Here is a 17298-nt window from a genome sequence, read left to right on the forward strand (position 1 = left end):
CTTGCTAATCAGTCTCCCATGGGGAACCTTGTCAAACGTCTTACTGAAGTCCATATAGATCACATCTACTAAAACTCAATCAAGTTTGTGAGACATGATTTCCCACGCACAAAGCCATGTTGACTATCCCTAATCAGTCCTTGCCTTTCCAAATACATGTACATCCTGTCCCTCAGGATTCCCTCCAACAACTTGCCCACCACCAAGGTCAGGCTCACCGGTCTATAATTCCCTGGCTTATCTTTCCCGCCCTTCTCAAACAGTGGCACCACATTTACTAACCTCCAGTCTTCCAGCACCTCACCTGTGAATATCGATGATACAAATATCTCAGCAAGAGGCCCAGCAATCACTTCTCTAGCTTCCCACAGAGTTCTCAGGTACACCTGATCAGGTCCTGAGGATTTATCCACCTTTAGCCGTTTCAAGACATCCAGCACTTCCTCCTCTGTAATCTGGACATTTTGCAAGATGTCACCATCTATTTCCCTACAGTCTATATCTTCCATATCCTTTACCACAGTAAATACTAATGCAAAATATTCATTTAGTATCTCCCGGATTTTCTGTGGCTCCACACAAAGGCCGCCTTGCTGATCTTTGAGGGAGGAGAAAGTGAGGTCTGCAGATGCTGGAGATCAAAGTTGAAACTTTATTGCTGGAACAGCACAGCAGGTCAGGCAGCATCCAGGGAACAGGAGATTCGACGTTTCGGGCACAGGCCCTTCTTCAGGAATGGGACCCTATTCTCTCCCCAGTTACCCTTTTGTCCTTAATATATTTGTAAAAACCCTTTGGATTCTCCTTAATTCTATTTGCCAAAGCTATCTCATGTCCCCTTTTTGCCCTCCTGATTTCCCTCTTAAGTATACTCCTACTTCCTTTATACTCTTCTAAGGATTCACTCGATCTATCCTGTTTATACCTGACATATGCTTCCTTCTTTTTCTTAACCAATCCCTCAATCATTAGTCATCCAGCATTCCCTATACCTACCAGCCTTCCCTTTCACCCTGACAGGAATATACTTTCTCCTGGATTCTTGTTATCTCATTTCTGAAGGCTTCCCATTTTCCAGCCATCCCTTTACCTGCGAACATCTGCCTCCAATCAGCTTTTGAAAGTTCTTGCCTAATACTGTCAAAATTGGCCTTTCTCCAAATTAGAACTTCAACTTTTAGATCTGGTCTATCCTTTTCCATCACTACTTTAAAACGAATAGAATTATGGTCGCTGGCCCCAAAGTGCTCCCCCACTGACACCTCAGTCACCTGCCCTGCCTTATTTCCCAAGAGTAGGTCAAGTTTTGCACCTTCTCTAGTAGGTACATCCACATACTGAATCAGAAAATTGTCTTGTACACACTTAAGAAATTCCTCTCCATCTAAACCTTTAACACTATGGTAGCCCCAGTCGATGTTTGGAAGTTAAAATCCCCTATCATAACCATCCTATTATTCTTTCAGATAGCTGAGATCTCCTTACAAGTTTGTTTCTCAATTTCCCTCTTGGCTATAATGGGGTTCTATATTGCAATCCCAATAAGATGATCATCCCTTTCTTATTTCTCAGTTCCACCCAAATAACTTCCCTGGATGTATTTCCGGGAATATCCTCCCTCAGCACAGCTGTAATGCTATCCCTTATAAAAAACACCACTCCCCCTCCTTTCTTGCCTCCTTTTCTATCCTTCCTGTGACATTTGTATCCTGGAACATTAAGCTGCCAGTCCTGCCCATCCCTGAGCCATGTTTCTGTAATTGCTATGATATCCCAGTCCCATGTTCCTAACCATGCCCTGAGTTCATCTGTCTTCCCTGTTAGGCCCCTTGCATTGAAATAAATGCAATTTAATTTATTAGTCCTACCTTGTCCTTGCCTTCCCTGACTGTTTGACTTACTTCTGTTCTCTACTCTACCAGTCTCAGATTGATCCCTTTCCTCACTATCTCCATGTGTCCCTCCCCCCCACCTTACTAGTCTAAATCTTCCCAAGCGGTTCTAGCAAATTTCCCTGCCAGTATATTAGTCCCGTTCCAATTTAGGTGCAATCTGTCCTTCTTTACAGGTCACATCTACCCCAAAAGAGATTCCAATGATCCAAAAATGTGAATCCTTCTCCCATACACCAGCTCCTCAGCCATGTATTCATCTGCTTTATCCTTCTATTCCTGCCCTCACTAGCTCGTAACACTGGGAGTCATCCAGATATTACTACCCTTGAGGATCTCCTTTTTAAATTTCTGCCTAGCTCTCTGTAATCTCCTTTCAGAACCTCAACCTTTTCCTTTCCTATATCGTTGGTTCCAATGTGGACAATGACCTCCTGCTGGCCTCTCTCCCCCGTGAGAACATTCTGCACCCTCTCTGAGACAGTCAGGATGCTGAGGGCCAATATTTCTTGCAATGAGACAAAGGGTGGAATTGAATGTGGTAGAAATGGTTGGAAGAACAGTCAGTAATGATGTAAAACTGGAGAGGAGGTGAAGTGTCCCCACTGAGGGAGTAGGGAGTGCAGAGGGCTGGAAAAGTTAACGTTTTGAGGGGATGAAAAGGATGAGAGCCACTGAGAGGTCATGATACATGCAATATTGAGAGTCATCGTCGATGAGCCTTGGAGATCGATGTATGCAATGGCAGTGTTAGAATGAATGGGTGGTTTGTGACTGTGAGGTAAAGAGAGAAGATGTTGGCACTTATCCTTTCGGAGTGTGAGAGTTTGATCCAAGATGCAGCACTGACCCAGGCTGAAGCTCGTGTGCAGGTTGACTTGTTCTGTAGGTGAACCCTCCTGTGGTGGTCCACAGGTGAAAGGACTGCCCTCCTCTCCACCGCTCTGTCCACTTTGACATTAGGGAGGTCCCCAGAGTAGGAGGCTTGCTTGTGTGCTATGTCCTCTATGCTAAGGTCAAGCCCCACAGTGTGAAGGCCAGTCCCTGTCTTGCAACATCTGAGAAGATGGGCCTTAAACATGGTACTGGAATATCAGGGAGACCCAGGCAAGAGTGAACTTGTACCTCCCTGGCCACATGATTTGATGAGAAAGTGAGGTCTGCAGATGCTGGAGATCAGAGATGGAAATGTGTTGCTGGAAAAGCGCAGCAGGTCAGGCAGCATCTAGGGAACAGGAGAATCGACGTTTCGGGCATTAGCCCTTCTTCAGGAATGAAGAAGGGCTAATGCCCGAAACGTCGATTCTCCTGTTCCCTAGATGCTGCCTGACCTGCTGCGCTTTTCCAGCAACACATTTCCATCACATGATTTGATGGGAAGGGTAACCAAGATCCCAGTTGCCAAATATAGGAGGTGATGAGCAGAAAGCTCTCCAAGAAAAGTCCCTCGAGGCCATGACACCCTGAATCCCATTTGGCTAAACACTAACTCTAACTCAACATGAGAAAATGCTGCCCAAAGACTTTCATCTTATTAATATTCATTTGGAGGAACTTTCTGCTCACCCGGCCTCCATGTCAGCCAAACACTGATTGTATAGAAATAGCTGTGGAGTTGCTGGAGATGGTGGTATGTAAATGTGGGTGTTGTCAGTTCATTTATGAAAACTAATGCTTTGTTTCCAAAGATGCCACCCTAGGTCAGTAGCTAGATGAGATCTACAAAAATTATGAGGATACATCATTGGGGATACTTGTGGTTATAGGAGTAAAAAGAATCAGCAACTGAGAGGTAAATTTACAGCTATGATTAGATAGTTAATAACAGAACCAGAAAAATGTAATCAGATCTAACTTGACTACAGTGGAGATACAATTCAGGATGATGGTGTGCTCAACTGGATGGATGATTGCAGTTTGAGAAGGAGACTTTGTCATTGTAACAGAACATGAGAGAAAGCTGATGGGACTATCTCAATCCTGGAGAGAAATCTGTGAGCTTTGTTTATTTGGAGGTGAAGGTGGAAGAAACAAGAGAGAAGTGTTTCAGAAAATGATTTGCTGGGGTGAGGGGAAGCTGGGAGTTCTTTCTGCAGTCCAACATGATGTCAAAATAATGAGCGGCTTTGGAAGATCAGAGCAGGGCCATCGAGTTACTTTTGTAGTTGTGTCAGATATGGCAGTTAAGTAATTAAGTCTATTAACCACAATTTACAATGAAGTCCATGTCCCTTATATTAAGACAGTGAAGGCGAAGGGTTCTGCCTGAAAGATCAACCAGGATGAGGGAATACACCATTGACAGGGGAGGTGACACTGTGGTTGACCACTTACAGCAGAGATGTCTTGATGAAATAGGGCCAAATATTGCAGATACTGAAAACATAAAAATGTAAGAAATGAATGCAGGAGTAGAAAAAAAATTAAGCCTTTGAATTTGGGTTGCCATTTAATAAGGTTATCGCTAATCATTCACTCCATCTCTATCTTCCCACACCATCCCCAGATCTCATGAATCACTTTAGACTTAAAAATCCATTGATATTTGTTTTGAGTTTACCTAAAGACTGAGCATCCAAAGTTCTCCAAAATAGAGAATTCCAAAGACTCGGAATATCTTGAATGAAGACATTTCTTCAGAAGCTCACACTTGCTGGAATTGCGAAGCAATAGTTGAATTGCCATTCTTATATAACCCTGTTATAATCAGTCTATGTATATGATCAACTTGTCGTGTGGGTCTTGGCTTTTGTAACCAATTGCTTAAGATCCTTGAAAATGAAATCAAAAAATTCTTTGAAACTATTTATGGTGGAAAGCAATACTTTTTTTCCCCTCCCCAGCATATTTCCACTTGCATTAAATTTTCAACTGTTAAACTCTGCAAGTGATGCTCTCTGTCCTTTAAAGCCACAGTGGTGGACATGAATATACAATTAAATAAACTGAATGATAATGTTTATAAATAAGCTAATGAATTTATCTAATCGGAGTTCCTCAAATAATGTTCTTATTGAGCACCTTATCTTATCAATGTAACATATTTAATTTTGAACTTCTGCAGCCAAGAAGAGAGATATCGTTTTCCTAATCGATGGCTCTCCTGGGATGGGGAGATCATTTCTTCATGTTCGTGAGTTTCTCAGTAACATAATCCAGGAGCTCGATATCGGACCTGACAGAGATCAAGTGGCTGTGGTACAATACAGTTCCGGCCCAAGACTTGAATTTGCCCTCAACACTCATTCATCAAAAAGTGAGATTTTGATTGCAATTAAAAAGCTGAGACTGAAAACAGGGAGACCCCTCAACACCGGTGCTGCCCTGGACTATGTCACAAGGAATGTCTTCAGTCCATCCGCAGGGAGCAGAGGCATTGCTGGAGCTTCACAAATCCTGGTGCTCATCACTGCTGGGAAATCCAAAGATGATTTTAGACAGGCTGCAGATACAATGAAACAGGCTGGTATCGTGCCCATTGCTATTGGAGCCAAGCATGCAGATGCAGCAGAACTACAAGAGATAGTGTCTAATCCTGACTCTGCTTTGAAACTGGGAGAGTTTGATGAATTGAAAACTATTCAGACAGAGTTTTTGTCTAAAATCAGAGCAGTGTTTGTGGTTGATGAACCAACCCCCTCTGTTGAAGGTAAAGGTCTGTCTAATTTACTTGCACAGTGAGCACAAAACCTGTAAGACGTCGGTTTGATTTTAAATGATAGTAGATTAGAAAGTGCAGTCATGGACATTGGTAACAGATAGTAATAGTATCACTTGACGCTGAATCTCTTCATGGTTCCAAATTAAAAATCATAAAGACCGCTTTAAAAACAACAGAGGTTATAAGGATAGATATAAGGAGCAGATTTCAAATTACACATCTGGTTGGGAACCTTGCATATCAGAGTAGATACTGAAAATTCAGTCATGCACTTCACTTGATTTTCAATTATTTCCTATAGTAGATATAAAATTATGGACAGCCTGATCTATCCATATGCATTCAGGTGGTCTGGCTTCCCATTGGAACCTCAAAGACAGATCGATAGGCTCTGCATTATCAAACATGGATAATATGGATACAGGAAAGGTTTCTGATGGGAATGTTTGACTCTGGGTTTGCCTGCATGCTTTGTTGTTTTTATCTTTTGTCATTTGCTTTCCCCATCCCAGAATCAGCTTTATTAGGCTTGCCGTTAGATATAGCATATTCTTAAGTTACCTGGGGAAGGCCACAGATCTGATCAACAGGCTGGGCAAGGGGTCTGGTCCCCGCAAGGAGGTCAAACTACTGATCCTCTGGTGACTGAAGTTACTCTGATGCCCCATCCTGGAGTCAGAGTTGAGGGATTGTCAGATTGGATATTTTGTTTGGGGAGGGGGTTGGGAGTAGTGATGGTTCTTATGGGGGAAGAAGTGGCAGGAAAGTTTGAGAGTTGAGTACAAGCACTTATGTCACCCATTGCAAGAACTGAAAATCAGCTTAAATCAGAGAATGGTATCCTTTGTAAAGCATTCAAAGTGTTAACCTGCCTCTTGGGTGCAGTTTGGGTATCCAGCCTGTTTACTAGAATCAGGTAGGTTAAATGTGGGCTTGGGTCAGAGTTCAGATTGTTAATATTTTACTACATGCCTTTGCTATGCCTTACGCTGCGTCTGGATTTTGCATATTAGTGTAGTATCTCAGTAAACTCCCGTGCATGTAGATTTTAGTTCTCTACTGCTGGAGCAACCCATATTTGGGAGAGCTGGTTATATATGTCAGGGTTGACAAAAGACTTGAAAATGAATGGATAAACTGAAAATTTCCTTTCATAGCTAATGAAATTCAAGTCCTGAGATATTTATGAAGGACTGTCTCCTGGGTGATTAACTGGGGTAGTTATTAGTAATCATTTGTAAGCGTAGATGTGCTGGAAGGTTATCTTTCCTAATGAATGGCAGATATGCAGGGTAGGAGGCTCAGATGTGTTTGTACGGTAGTTACTTGAGTTACTGGGCAATGCACTTGGGGTGGAACGGTGGCTCAGTGGTCAGTACTGCTGCCTTACAGTGCCATGGATGTGGGTTCCATTCCACGGGCAACTGTCTCTGTGGAGTTTGCACATTCTCCCCGTGTCTGCATGGGTTTCCTCCGGGTGCTCCAGTTTCCTCCCACAGTCCAAAGATGTGTAGGTTAGGTGGATTGGCCATGCTAAATTGCCCATAGTGTCCAGGGATGTGTAAGTTGGGAGGGTTATCTTTGGTGAGTGCAGGTTTACCGGGACAGTGGGTAGGTCTGGGTGCGATGCTCTTCAGAGGGTTGGTATGGACTAAATGGGCCAAATGGCCTGATTCTGCACTGTAGGAATTGTGAGATATTTATGATAGACCTGTCTGAGGGCATCCAGGGTGGGGCTGGCCTCAAGCAATGGTCCTCTTGATGTGCCCACTGGATACCATCCCCAATACATCACAGAATCATACAAGTGTTACGGAACAGAGGAAGCCATTGAGCCCATTGTGTCTAGAGTAACTCTCAAAAAAATGAGCCTTGTGACTTAGTGACATTCTCCTGCATTGTCCCCAAACCCTTGCACAGCCTTTCCTTTAACATTTTCAACTGAAATAAGCATCCAATGGCCTTTTGAATGTCTCAACTGAACCTGCCTCCATGCTACAGCAGGGCAGTGTATTCCAGAACTGCACAGTCCTTGTGTGAAAATGACTTTCTTTTGTAAGTCTCTTTAAATCTATATTCTTTCATTCTTTATCCTATTACGACCAGAAATGTTCTTGCTGTATCGACTCTATCCAATCCCTCATCATTTTGGAAAGTTCTGTCAAGACTCTTTTCTTTCTTCCCTCCAAAGAAAACAGTCCAAACCTCAATCCATCTCTCATAACTGAAGTTTCTCATTCCTTCATCCAGTCTTATAAATTCCTTCTGCAGTCTCTCCAATGCATTCACATCCTTCCAATATTGTGACACTTAGAACTGTCCATAATACTTCAGCTAAGATCTAACTAGAGTCTTATATAAATATAAAATCACCTCCTTGCTCTTGTACTCCACACATCTACCAATCATGTCCAAGATACAATGTGTGTTATTCATTGCTTCTTTCTCATGTCCAGCCACCTATATTGATTTGTGTGCATGCACATCCTGGTCTTTTTGATCCTGCCCCTTCCTTTGTATTTTACCCTTATTTTCTATTGTCTGCCCATGTTCTTCCTACCAAAATGCATCAGGTAACATTTCTCTGCATTGAACTTCATCTGCCGCCCATCTGCATACTCAAGCTTTTTTTCTACTTTTGTTTTGAAGTTCAATCCTTTCCTCCTCACAGTTGATAATTCTTCCGAGTTTCACCTCATCGACAAACTTTGAAATTGCCTCTTGCACACCAAGATCCAGATCCTTGACACATATCAGCAAAAACAAGGCCGTAATACCGACAACTGGGGAACTCCACTGCAAACCTTCCTCCAGTCTGAAAAATATCCATTCACCACCACTTTCAGTTATCTACCACTCAGCCAATTTTGTATAATGTTGCAACTGTCCTTTTTATTCCATGAGTTATAACTTTTCTTACAAGTCTGTTGTGTATCAAATGCTTCCTGGAAGTTCATGAATACTACATTAACAGCACTACTCTTATTGACTCTCTCAGTTACCTCTTCAAAATAATCCAGCAATTATTTAAACACGATTTCCCTTTTATAATTTCATGTGGACTCTTCCAATCAAGCCACTTTTTTCCATGTGATTATTAATTCTATCGTGAATAATTGTTTTTAGAAGCTTTCCAAAGACTGAAGCTAAACTGTTCTGTAATTGCTGGACTTGGCCTAATATTTTTGAACAAGGCTATGATATTTGCAATTCTCAGGTTTTCTGACACCTTCCCTGAGTCCAGGGAAGACTGAAAAATCATGGCTAATGGCCTTGCAACTTCCACTCATTTTCTTCAATATCACTGGATGCATCTCATTGAGCCCTGGTGCCTTATCGACTTTTAAGTGCCCACAATCCATCCAATGCTGCTTTATCAATTTTAAACACTTCTAGTGACAGACTTTCTTCCTCTCTCACCATGCCTTGGATAACATCCTTGGTAAAGATAGATGCAATGTATTTATTAAATACCTTAACCATTACCCCAGCCTTTGTCTGTAAATTTAATTTTTGATCCCTAATCAGTTGTTCTTTCCATTTTCCACTCCTCTCTTATGTAAACCTGTGAAAGACTTTGGAATTCCCCTTTATGTTGCTGCCCTATATTTTTCATTTCTCTCTGTGTCCCCTTTATGTTGCATTCAGCAGTCGTTCAACAATTGCTTGCCTCTTTATTGCACATATGCAGTTTCTTCTCATCGTGAAGATATGATCCTTGATCATTGTGTGTCTACTCAGTCCAAATATTTTGCCCTGTACATGGGCAAGGTGGCCGCAAAATGAGTAGATTTCCCATCATCCATGCATGAGGACGAATGATCATGCATGTGTGGTGCATAACCTCCGTGTACAAGGGGAAGACTATATGAAGCAGACCTGCTTCCCAAGACTTTCATGGCACACGTGTCACCTGCTGCAGCACACCAGTATGCCACAACACAACAGCTGAATACCTCTGGTTACAGACAACACTGAGCAATGTCATTGCACCTTTTTTAATTCCTTAGCTCCAGATAAATTGATTCTGTACTAGAAACATCTGGGACATTCTCTTTCTTCAGCAATGCAATGCCTTGTTTATCCAATTTAGCTACCCCTCCTCCTTTCCTCTTGATCTTTTCTGATCTCCTTGTGGCCAGGAATGTTTAACTCCTTGTCCTGTACTTCCTTAAGCCGGGTCTCTGTTATTACCACAGCGTCATATTTCTATTTGCAATCTCCCCGTAACTCCCCAATCTTATTTACTGTACAGCTGGAGATATAATGGGAACCTAGTTGCAAAATGCATTAGAAAATAACGCACCATAGATGGTTGACATATATTCTTATCATTGGAACAACTTACCAATAGATTTTGAAATAATTTTACAAGATTTCTACAAATTTGTAATACCCAGTGTACCATTGGATATGCATTTCTTTCTAGTTACATCTGAAGCTGAGAACAGGAGAAATATTGTGCTTTTAATCAATGGATCAGATAATATTGGGAATTCAAATGCACCAGATGTGTGTGACTTTATCATAAGAATAATTGAGACCCTGGACATTGGGAGTGACAGAATGCAAGTTGGGTTATTACAGTAGTGATATTCCTGAAACTGAGTTTTACCTAAGCACCTACCCATGAAGGGATGAACTTCTGTCTCTCCTGAGACTGCTAAGATTTAAAGGGCATTGTATGGGCAAGCACATCATTATAATCATCAGTAATAACAGTTTGTATTTTTGGAGTATTTCAAATTAAGGCATTGTTCCTAGGTGTTTCTGAGCAGAAATACGGATAGATGATGCATGAATTGTAGTTCAGTAGCAGCAGTATGAAACATTAAATGGGATTAACATTGTGAGATGGGAAATCTTAAAGGATTTAACAACTTTAAATGTAAATAAATCAGTGGCTCCTTATGACAGATTTCCCCGTTGTTAAAAGGAATAAGCTGGGAAATAGAAGAGGCTTCAACCAACATTTTCCAATGTTCTCTGGCAGTGGGTCTAGTACTGGAGGGCTGGAGGACTGACAAGGTAGCATTGCTTGCATTGAGAGAAGGAAATAGACGGAATAATGTCCAGCTATTAAACCTAACCTTGGGGATGAGTAAATTATTGTGAGGAATACAGTTAATTTCTATTTAGAAAAAGCACTGATTAATCAGATACAGTGAACACAGATTTGTTAAGGGAACTTCATGTCTGACTATCTTGATTGAACTTCTGAAGAGGTAATAAGAAAATTCAATGAGGGTATTTTATAGTCCACACAAATTTTAGCAAAACTTTTGACAAGGCCCCATGTGGCAGATTAACCATTTAAATAAAAACAGATGAGATTCAAGGACAAATAGGTCAGTGACTAGAAGTAAAGTGGTCAATGATGTGTTTTGTGAGTATCAGCAGTTATTTGATTGAAAGGCTTTGTAACTCGGGTTTCAATTACACTTAAATGTAGGAGGGAGGATGAAGAAGTTTGTTGATCATACAAAATGCACCATGTTGTGATAATAAAGAGAATGCTACGTGCTGCAGCAAGATATCAATGGACTATTCAAGTGGGCAGGAAATGGCAAAGAGAGTTCAATTCAGAGAATTATGAGTTAATGCATTTGATGAATAAATTGTAGAAATCTGAAGTAAGTAGAGCATTAGAAGAACTTGGAATGCATGGGCACTGATCCCTGAATGTTGCTGGATAGGTGGATAGGATATATAAGACCGTATACAAGATACCTCCCTTTATTAACCATGACATAGAATGTAAGACCAGGGAGATTATTTTGGAAAACTAAACACTAGTGTGACAACAGTTGGAGTACTGTATACCATACAGTTTCTAATCACCACATTAAGGAAGGGGATGCAATCACACAGGAGCACAACCAAAAGAGTAAAGTACCACAATATACAGAATAGTTGAACACGTGAGTTTTAAGTAATTTAAAAAAAAAAACATATTGGGAGAAGAAGAAAGGGAGAATGGTCTAGAAATGGATTCCCAAGTAAATGGATTCCCATGGCAGAAAAATGTGTCAAAGGTGCAGGAGGGATGTGCTAGAACCCAAAGTCTGAGATCAAAGGGTTAGGGTGTAGGAGTGGTGAAGTTTGTCAACATAAAGCGGAATGTAGATGAGGTGGGTCATGGATTTTGAATTCAATTCGGTGAAACAAAAGAAAACAACTCGACACGATGATAGCACTTTTCATGTCTTTAGGGTATCCCTATACACCTCACAGATGCCAAAGTACTTCGAAATGTACTCTCTGTTGTAATGTGTCGAAAATCAATTGTCAACTTGTCCCCAAATAGCACAAGAAAACTGTCAAGACAATTTGACTTCCTAGTACTGGTTCAGAGATGAATGCTGGCTATGACATTGGGAAAACTCCCGTGTTATGTTCCAAACACTGCAATAGAATCCCATTCACCTTTAGAGGAAGACAATGCTAATTTACAATTTCAACTGAAAGACTGTGAATGCTGGTTTTGGAGTGGATCTTGAGCTCCCGCACTGTCTGATTTCGAGGTTTAGAACTTTGTCTCTGGACCACAATCAGAAAAAAGAGCTTAGGTCATCGAGAGTCAGTTGGAGAAACATTCCTTTAGGTTTGTTCAGAGACAAATTGCTGAAGAGGCTGCAAACAGAAACACAATAATGCAGACCTGCAAGCATAGGTGGGGTAGAAACAAAGAAACATAGAAAATAGGAGCAGGAATAGGTTGTTCAGTCCATTGAGCTACCTGATTCCTGAAGATGGGCTTATGCCCGAAACGTCGATTCTCCTGCTCCTTGGATGCTACCTGATCTGCTGCGCTTTTCCAGCAACACATTTTTCAGCTCTGATCTCCAGCATCTGCAGTCCTCACTTTCTCCCAGTCCATTGAGCTACTCTACCATTCAATATGATCATGGTTTGTCCTTTATCTTATCGCCATGCTTCCACTCACTCCTTATACCCCTTTAAACTGCTAGCCTTTAAAATCTGTATTTACATTCAATGAGTGGTCTGCACTTCCTTTCGTGGTAGAGAATTTTACAGGTGCACTTGCCTCTGAGTGAACAAATTTCTCATCATCCCAATCTAAATGGCCTATCATGTAACCTGATCTTATACCCCTTTTTCTGGACCATGCACCAGGGGAAAAATCAATCCTGTATCCATCCTGTTCAGCCCCAACAGAATGTTTCAATGAGATCCCCTCTCATTATTCTGAACTCCAGTGAGAGCAGGTCCAACTGACCAATCTCCCTACTCCCTCTGTGTTATGTATATATTTTCCTCGGTAAGGAAACCAAATCTGCACATAATACATCAGGTCTGGGTCTCATCAAGGCCCTATTCAGCTACAAAAAGGCTTCCATGCTTTTGGACTCAAACAAGGCCAACACACAATTTGTCTTTCTCACAGTTTGGTATGCATATATTTGCTTTCATTAACTGATGTACAAGGACACCCAAGTCTATTTGTGCATTAAATCTAGATTACAGTGTACAGTTTTAGTCTCCCTGTTACAGGAAGGATATTATTAAGCAGTTCAGAAAAGATTTACCAGGATGATGCCGGGAATGGAAAGTTTGAGTTATAAAGAGAGGCTGGATAGGCTGGGTCTTTTTTTCACTGTGCAGGTTAGATGGATTCTGGATCTTGGATTGCCCATCTTAAATTGCACATTGTGTCCAAGGATGTGCAGGCTAGGTAGATTGGCCATGGAAAATGCAGGGTTGCAGGAAAAAGATATCGAGGTGGGTCTGGGTAGGATGCTCTTCGGAGGGCTGATGTGGACTTGATGGGTTGAATGGCCTACATTCACACTGTAGAGATTCTATGGTTTCCATCAAGACTGGAGTGTAGGAGGTTGAGGGGTGACCTTATAGAAGTTTAATAAGTTATGAGAGATTTTAGTAAGTTGGATGGCAGGTGTCCTTTTCTTAGGGTGCAGGATTTTTAAGGTGCATATTTTTAAGGTGAGAGGAGAAATATTTTAAAAAGACATGTGGGGCAATTGATTTTTACACAGAAAGTGGTTTGTATATTCAATGAACTTTCAGAAGAGGTGATGGATGTGGATAAAATTACAACATTTACAAGACATGAATAGGAAACGTTTGGAGGGGTATGGGCCAGGAGCAGGCAGGTGGAATTAGTTTAGTTTGGGATTATGGACTTGTTAGACCAAAGGGTCCATTTCCATGCTGTATGGCTCCATGACTCCACAATATGTCTGACTATATCACCATAATACCTTACCATTCTGATTTCTCTCCTTAAGAGGTCAACTTCATATTTCAATGAGTTATACAACATCTGTCTTGCATTTCCCCACTCAATCAAGTCTTCTAAAGAGATCAACAAGACTCTTTATATCCTCAGTTGAAACTTTATTGCTGGAACAGCACAGCAGGTCAGGCAGCATCCAGGGAACAGGAGATTCGACGTTTCGGGCACAGGCCCTTCTTCAGGAATGAGGGCCTGAAGAAGGGCCTGTGCCCGAAACGTCGAATCTCCTGTTCCCTGGATGCTGCCTGACCTGCTGTGCTGTTCCAGCAATAAAGTTTCAACTTTGATCTCCAGCATCTGCAGACCTCACTTTTCCTCTTTATATCCTCATCATCACTCACATTTCCACCTAGTTTTGTAAAGTCAGGAATATTACACTTGATTCCCTTCTTCAAATTGTTGACGTATAGTATAAATAGCTAACGCCTGAGCACGAATCCCTGTGGTATTACACTCGTCACCGAGAGCAGGATTTTGGACAGAAGAAATATGATGAGGAGTGCAATGTCTATGACAGGTCAGAAACATGGCCAGGCCAAAAGGCTCTCAGATGCGCGAGGATGGGGGAGGGGAGGGGGGTGCTACGTGGAGTCAGCTGCCAAACAGCACATACATTAGGCAGCCGGAAATTAAATTGTCAACCTGGGGCCAAAACAGCAAGGAAGCTCAGAGAATAGGTTGCAGGCAACTGAAGAAATAGCCTCACACTAGCAGATTGACATTGTTGAGGCATTGAAAAAGAAATTTATGTTGTATGTTCATATTAGAAAGAAGCTTGTTAAAATATTTCTAGATGTTCCTCAAGGATGGTTTGCAGTTCCAGCTGAGACAGATGAACTAAAATTGCTACCATGAGATTAGATTAAATTCTTTTAGTCCATTTCTTAAGCATGTGTCTACAGTGCTACACTGCTTCAAGTATGGTGCAATTTGGCGTTTTAACATTGTAGCATCAGCTTTAGCTGTTGTGACAAATAATGGTGTAGAATTATCACTGAGATCGCAGAGTAGGAATGGAGTGTAAAAGAGAAATGATATCTGACGGGTTTCTAAATTCTGTGCAAGATTTTTAATAAATTTATTGATAACTTTTTATTGGTTTTGCTTTGTTCAGTTTCTGCATCAGTGAAGAGAGACATTGTCTTCCTAATTGATGGCTCTCCTGGGATGGGACGATCATTTGTTCAAGTCCGTGAGTTTCTCAGTAATGTAATCCAGGAGCTCGATATCGGACCTGACAAAGATCAAGTGGCTGTGGTACAATACAGTTCCGGCCCAAGACTTGAATTTGCCCTCAACACTCATTCAACTACAGATGCAATTTTAGATAGAATTAAAAAGCTGAGACTGAAAACAGGGAGACCCCTCAACACCGGTGCTGCACTGGACTATGTCACAAGGAATGTCTTCAGTCCATCCGCAGGGAGCAGAGGCATTGCTGGAGCTTCACAAATCCTGGTGCTCATCACTGCTGGGAAATCGAAAGATGATGTTGGACAGGCAGCAGATGCAATGAAACAGGCTGGTATCGTGTCCATTGCTATTGGAGCCAAGTATGCCGATACAACGGAACTACAACAGATAGTGTCTAATCCTGACAATGTTTTGAAACTGGGGGACTTCCAAGAATTACAAACCATTCAGGAAGAGCTCCTAACTAAAGTTACAGCAGTGTCTGCGATAGAGGAACCAATCCCTCCTACCGAAGGTATAATTGTTTGCTAAACATAGTAAGGTTTTGTCAAAATTGTGTGAAAGAATATAAAAGATTGTTTTTGATATTGCAAGAGTGACCTCACCAGGACTGAGATTGCACAAGCTGTACATTTTACAACTGAGTTATTCCACTAACTAAATTCTAAATATTTACTCCATAAATACTGTCAGCATATTGACACAGTTACGCTCACTGTACTCGAATATGCTATAATATGGCTGTTTCTCATAGACATGAGTAGCATAAAAATATGTAACCTCTGCCTTTTAGTAAATGGGGATGAGATTTAGCCATCGAGTTCTGACTTGGATTTGACACTGCTTAATCAATTTTTAATCGCTTTCCCATAATTATAAAGTTAATAATCAGAATGCTCTGGGCCCAGAAGTACAAAGTAACTTTAGTTGTCAGAATGGTAGTGGATCCAAACCTCAGCACCTTTGTAATTGCCCAAATTACCAAGATTAACAGGAAAGGCTTCCTACCCCACTGCCAATTGAAGTCCTTAAAATGGTCAACTAATGGCTACTTTTGGAGTGCCATTCCACTTGAGATTCAACTCATTCCACTTGGGCTTCAGAAAGAGTCAGATTAAAATCAACCAGGTGAAAGTAAGGACTGCAGAGGCTGGAGATTAGAGTTGAGTGTGTGGTGCTGGAAAAGCATGGCAAGTCAGTCAGCATCCGAGGAGCAGGAGAATCGACGTTTCGGGCAAAAGCCCTTCATGCCCAAAATGTCAATTCTCCTGCTCCTTGGGTGCTGCCTAACCTGCTGTGCTTTTCCAGCACTACACTCCGGACTTGAGAAAGGGTCACCTGCTTGACATTAACCAATGTGACTGCTTTATCAGTTATAAAAGGGGTGGGGTTGTCCCTCAATCTGCATTAATCTGTGCACAACGGAAAGACTGGTCCAAGAGCCATTGATAGTCCACCATTGCCTGACCCCACTGTCCCATCCTCTCCTCATGGACCCAATCCATGAGCCTCCACCAAACATATACTATCTTTCCTGAGGGCCATCCTCCACCCTGGGAGTCCTGGGCCACGTTGACCCAGCAATAGTCACAACCACCATCACGCTGACATCTTGGTCAAAGGTCCTGTTTCTAGCAGAAAGCCCGATGACAACCCAATGATCACTGGAGGATCCTGTGGACTTTCTCTTCTTTAAAGGCTGCAAGTTTCCATCTAGAAAACTCACTCGCTTTAGGGCAAAAATGGTCACAGTCTCACATGAGGCAAAAAGGAAGCAATTTGGCATTGTTGGATCTCTGCTGAGTTGTGATGGCACCATCAAATTAGTCCAATTCTCATGTTCTACCTGTGTATCACTGCAAGTTTATCGTCATCAATTCCTTCAGTATTCATCATTTCTGTCACTCTAGTGGGCTGGAAGTTCTGGATCATTACCACTTGCTGTATGAAAATATTTCGCCTTGCAACCCCCCAGCCCTTCCTTTTTTGCTCATGACCAGCGAATGAATTAAATTATCATTAGAATGGAAAACGTTAAGGGTAGCTATGCGCAAGAGATAGAAAACTCTTAAGACTTGAGAAGTGTCACTCTGTTACCTCAGGTAGCAAAGTCACCATAATCCCATCTCTCATTCGAGAGAAACAACTGGTGTTGGTTCAACCGAGGCATTACCACGCCTTAGTCAAGGAAAGAAATTGAGAAGGAGGGACCTTCTTGGTAACAGCAGTTAGTACAGGAGTTGAATCCATACTATTGACATCAGTCTGCATTG

General features: G+C 41.7%; 1 protein-coding gene across 4 annotated transcripts in view; it reads left to right on the forward strand.

The window, feature by feature from the left end:
* Positions 1-17298, forward strand: part of LOC122551336 (uncharacterized) — a 160283-nt gene that overhangs the window by 25190 nt on the left and 117795 nt on the right. For all 4 annotated transcript variants that reach the window (XM_087988748.1, XM_087988751.1, XM_087988750.1 and 1 more), the window contains exons 3-4: positions 4957-5541; positions 14946-15539. In XM_087988748.1, coding sequence (XP_087844874.1) covers positions 4957-5541; positions 14946-15539 — 1179 coding nt within the window. The remainder of the gene's footprint in view (positions 1-4956; positions 5542-14945; positions 15540-17298) is intronic.

Source organism: Chiloscyllium plagiosum, unplaced genomic scaffold, assembly GCF_037043375.1.
Source record: "Chiloscyllium plagiosum isolate Xiang-an unplaced genomic scaffold, Cpla_swu_hap1 HiC_scaffold_7, whole genome shotgun sequence".
Taxonomy (NCBI): Eukaryota; Metazoa; Chordata; class Chondrichthyes; order Orectolobiformes; family Hemiscylliidae; genus Chiloscyllium; species Chiloscyllium plagiosum.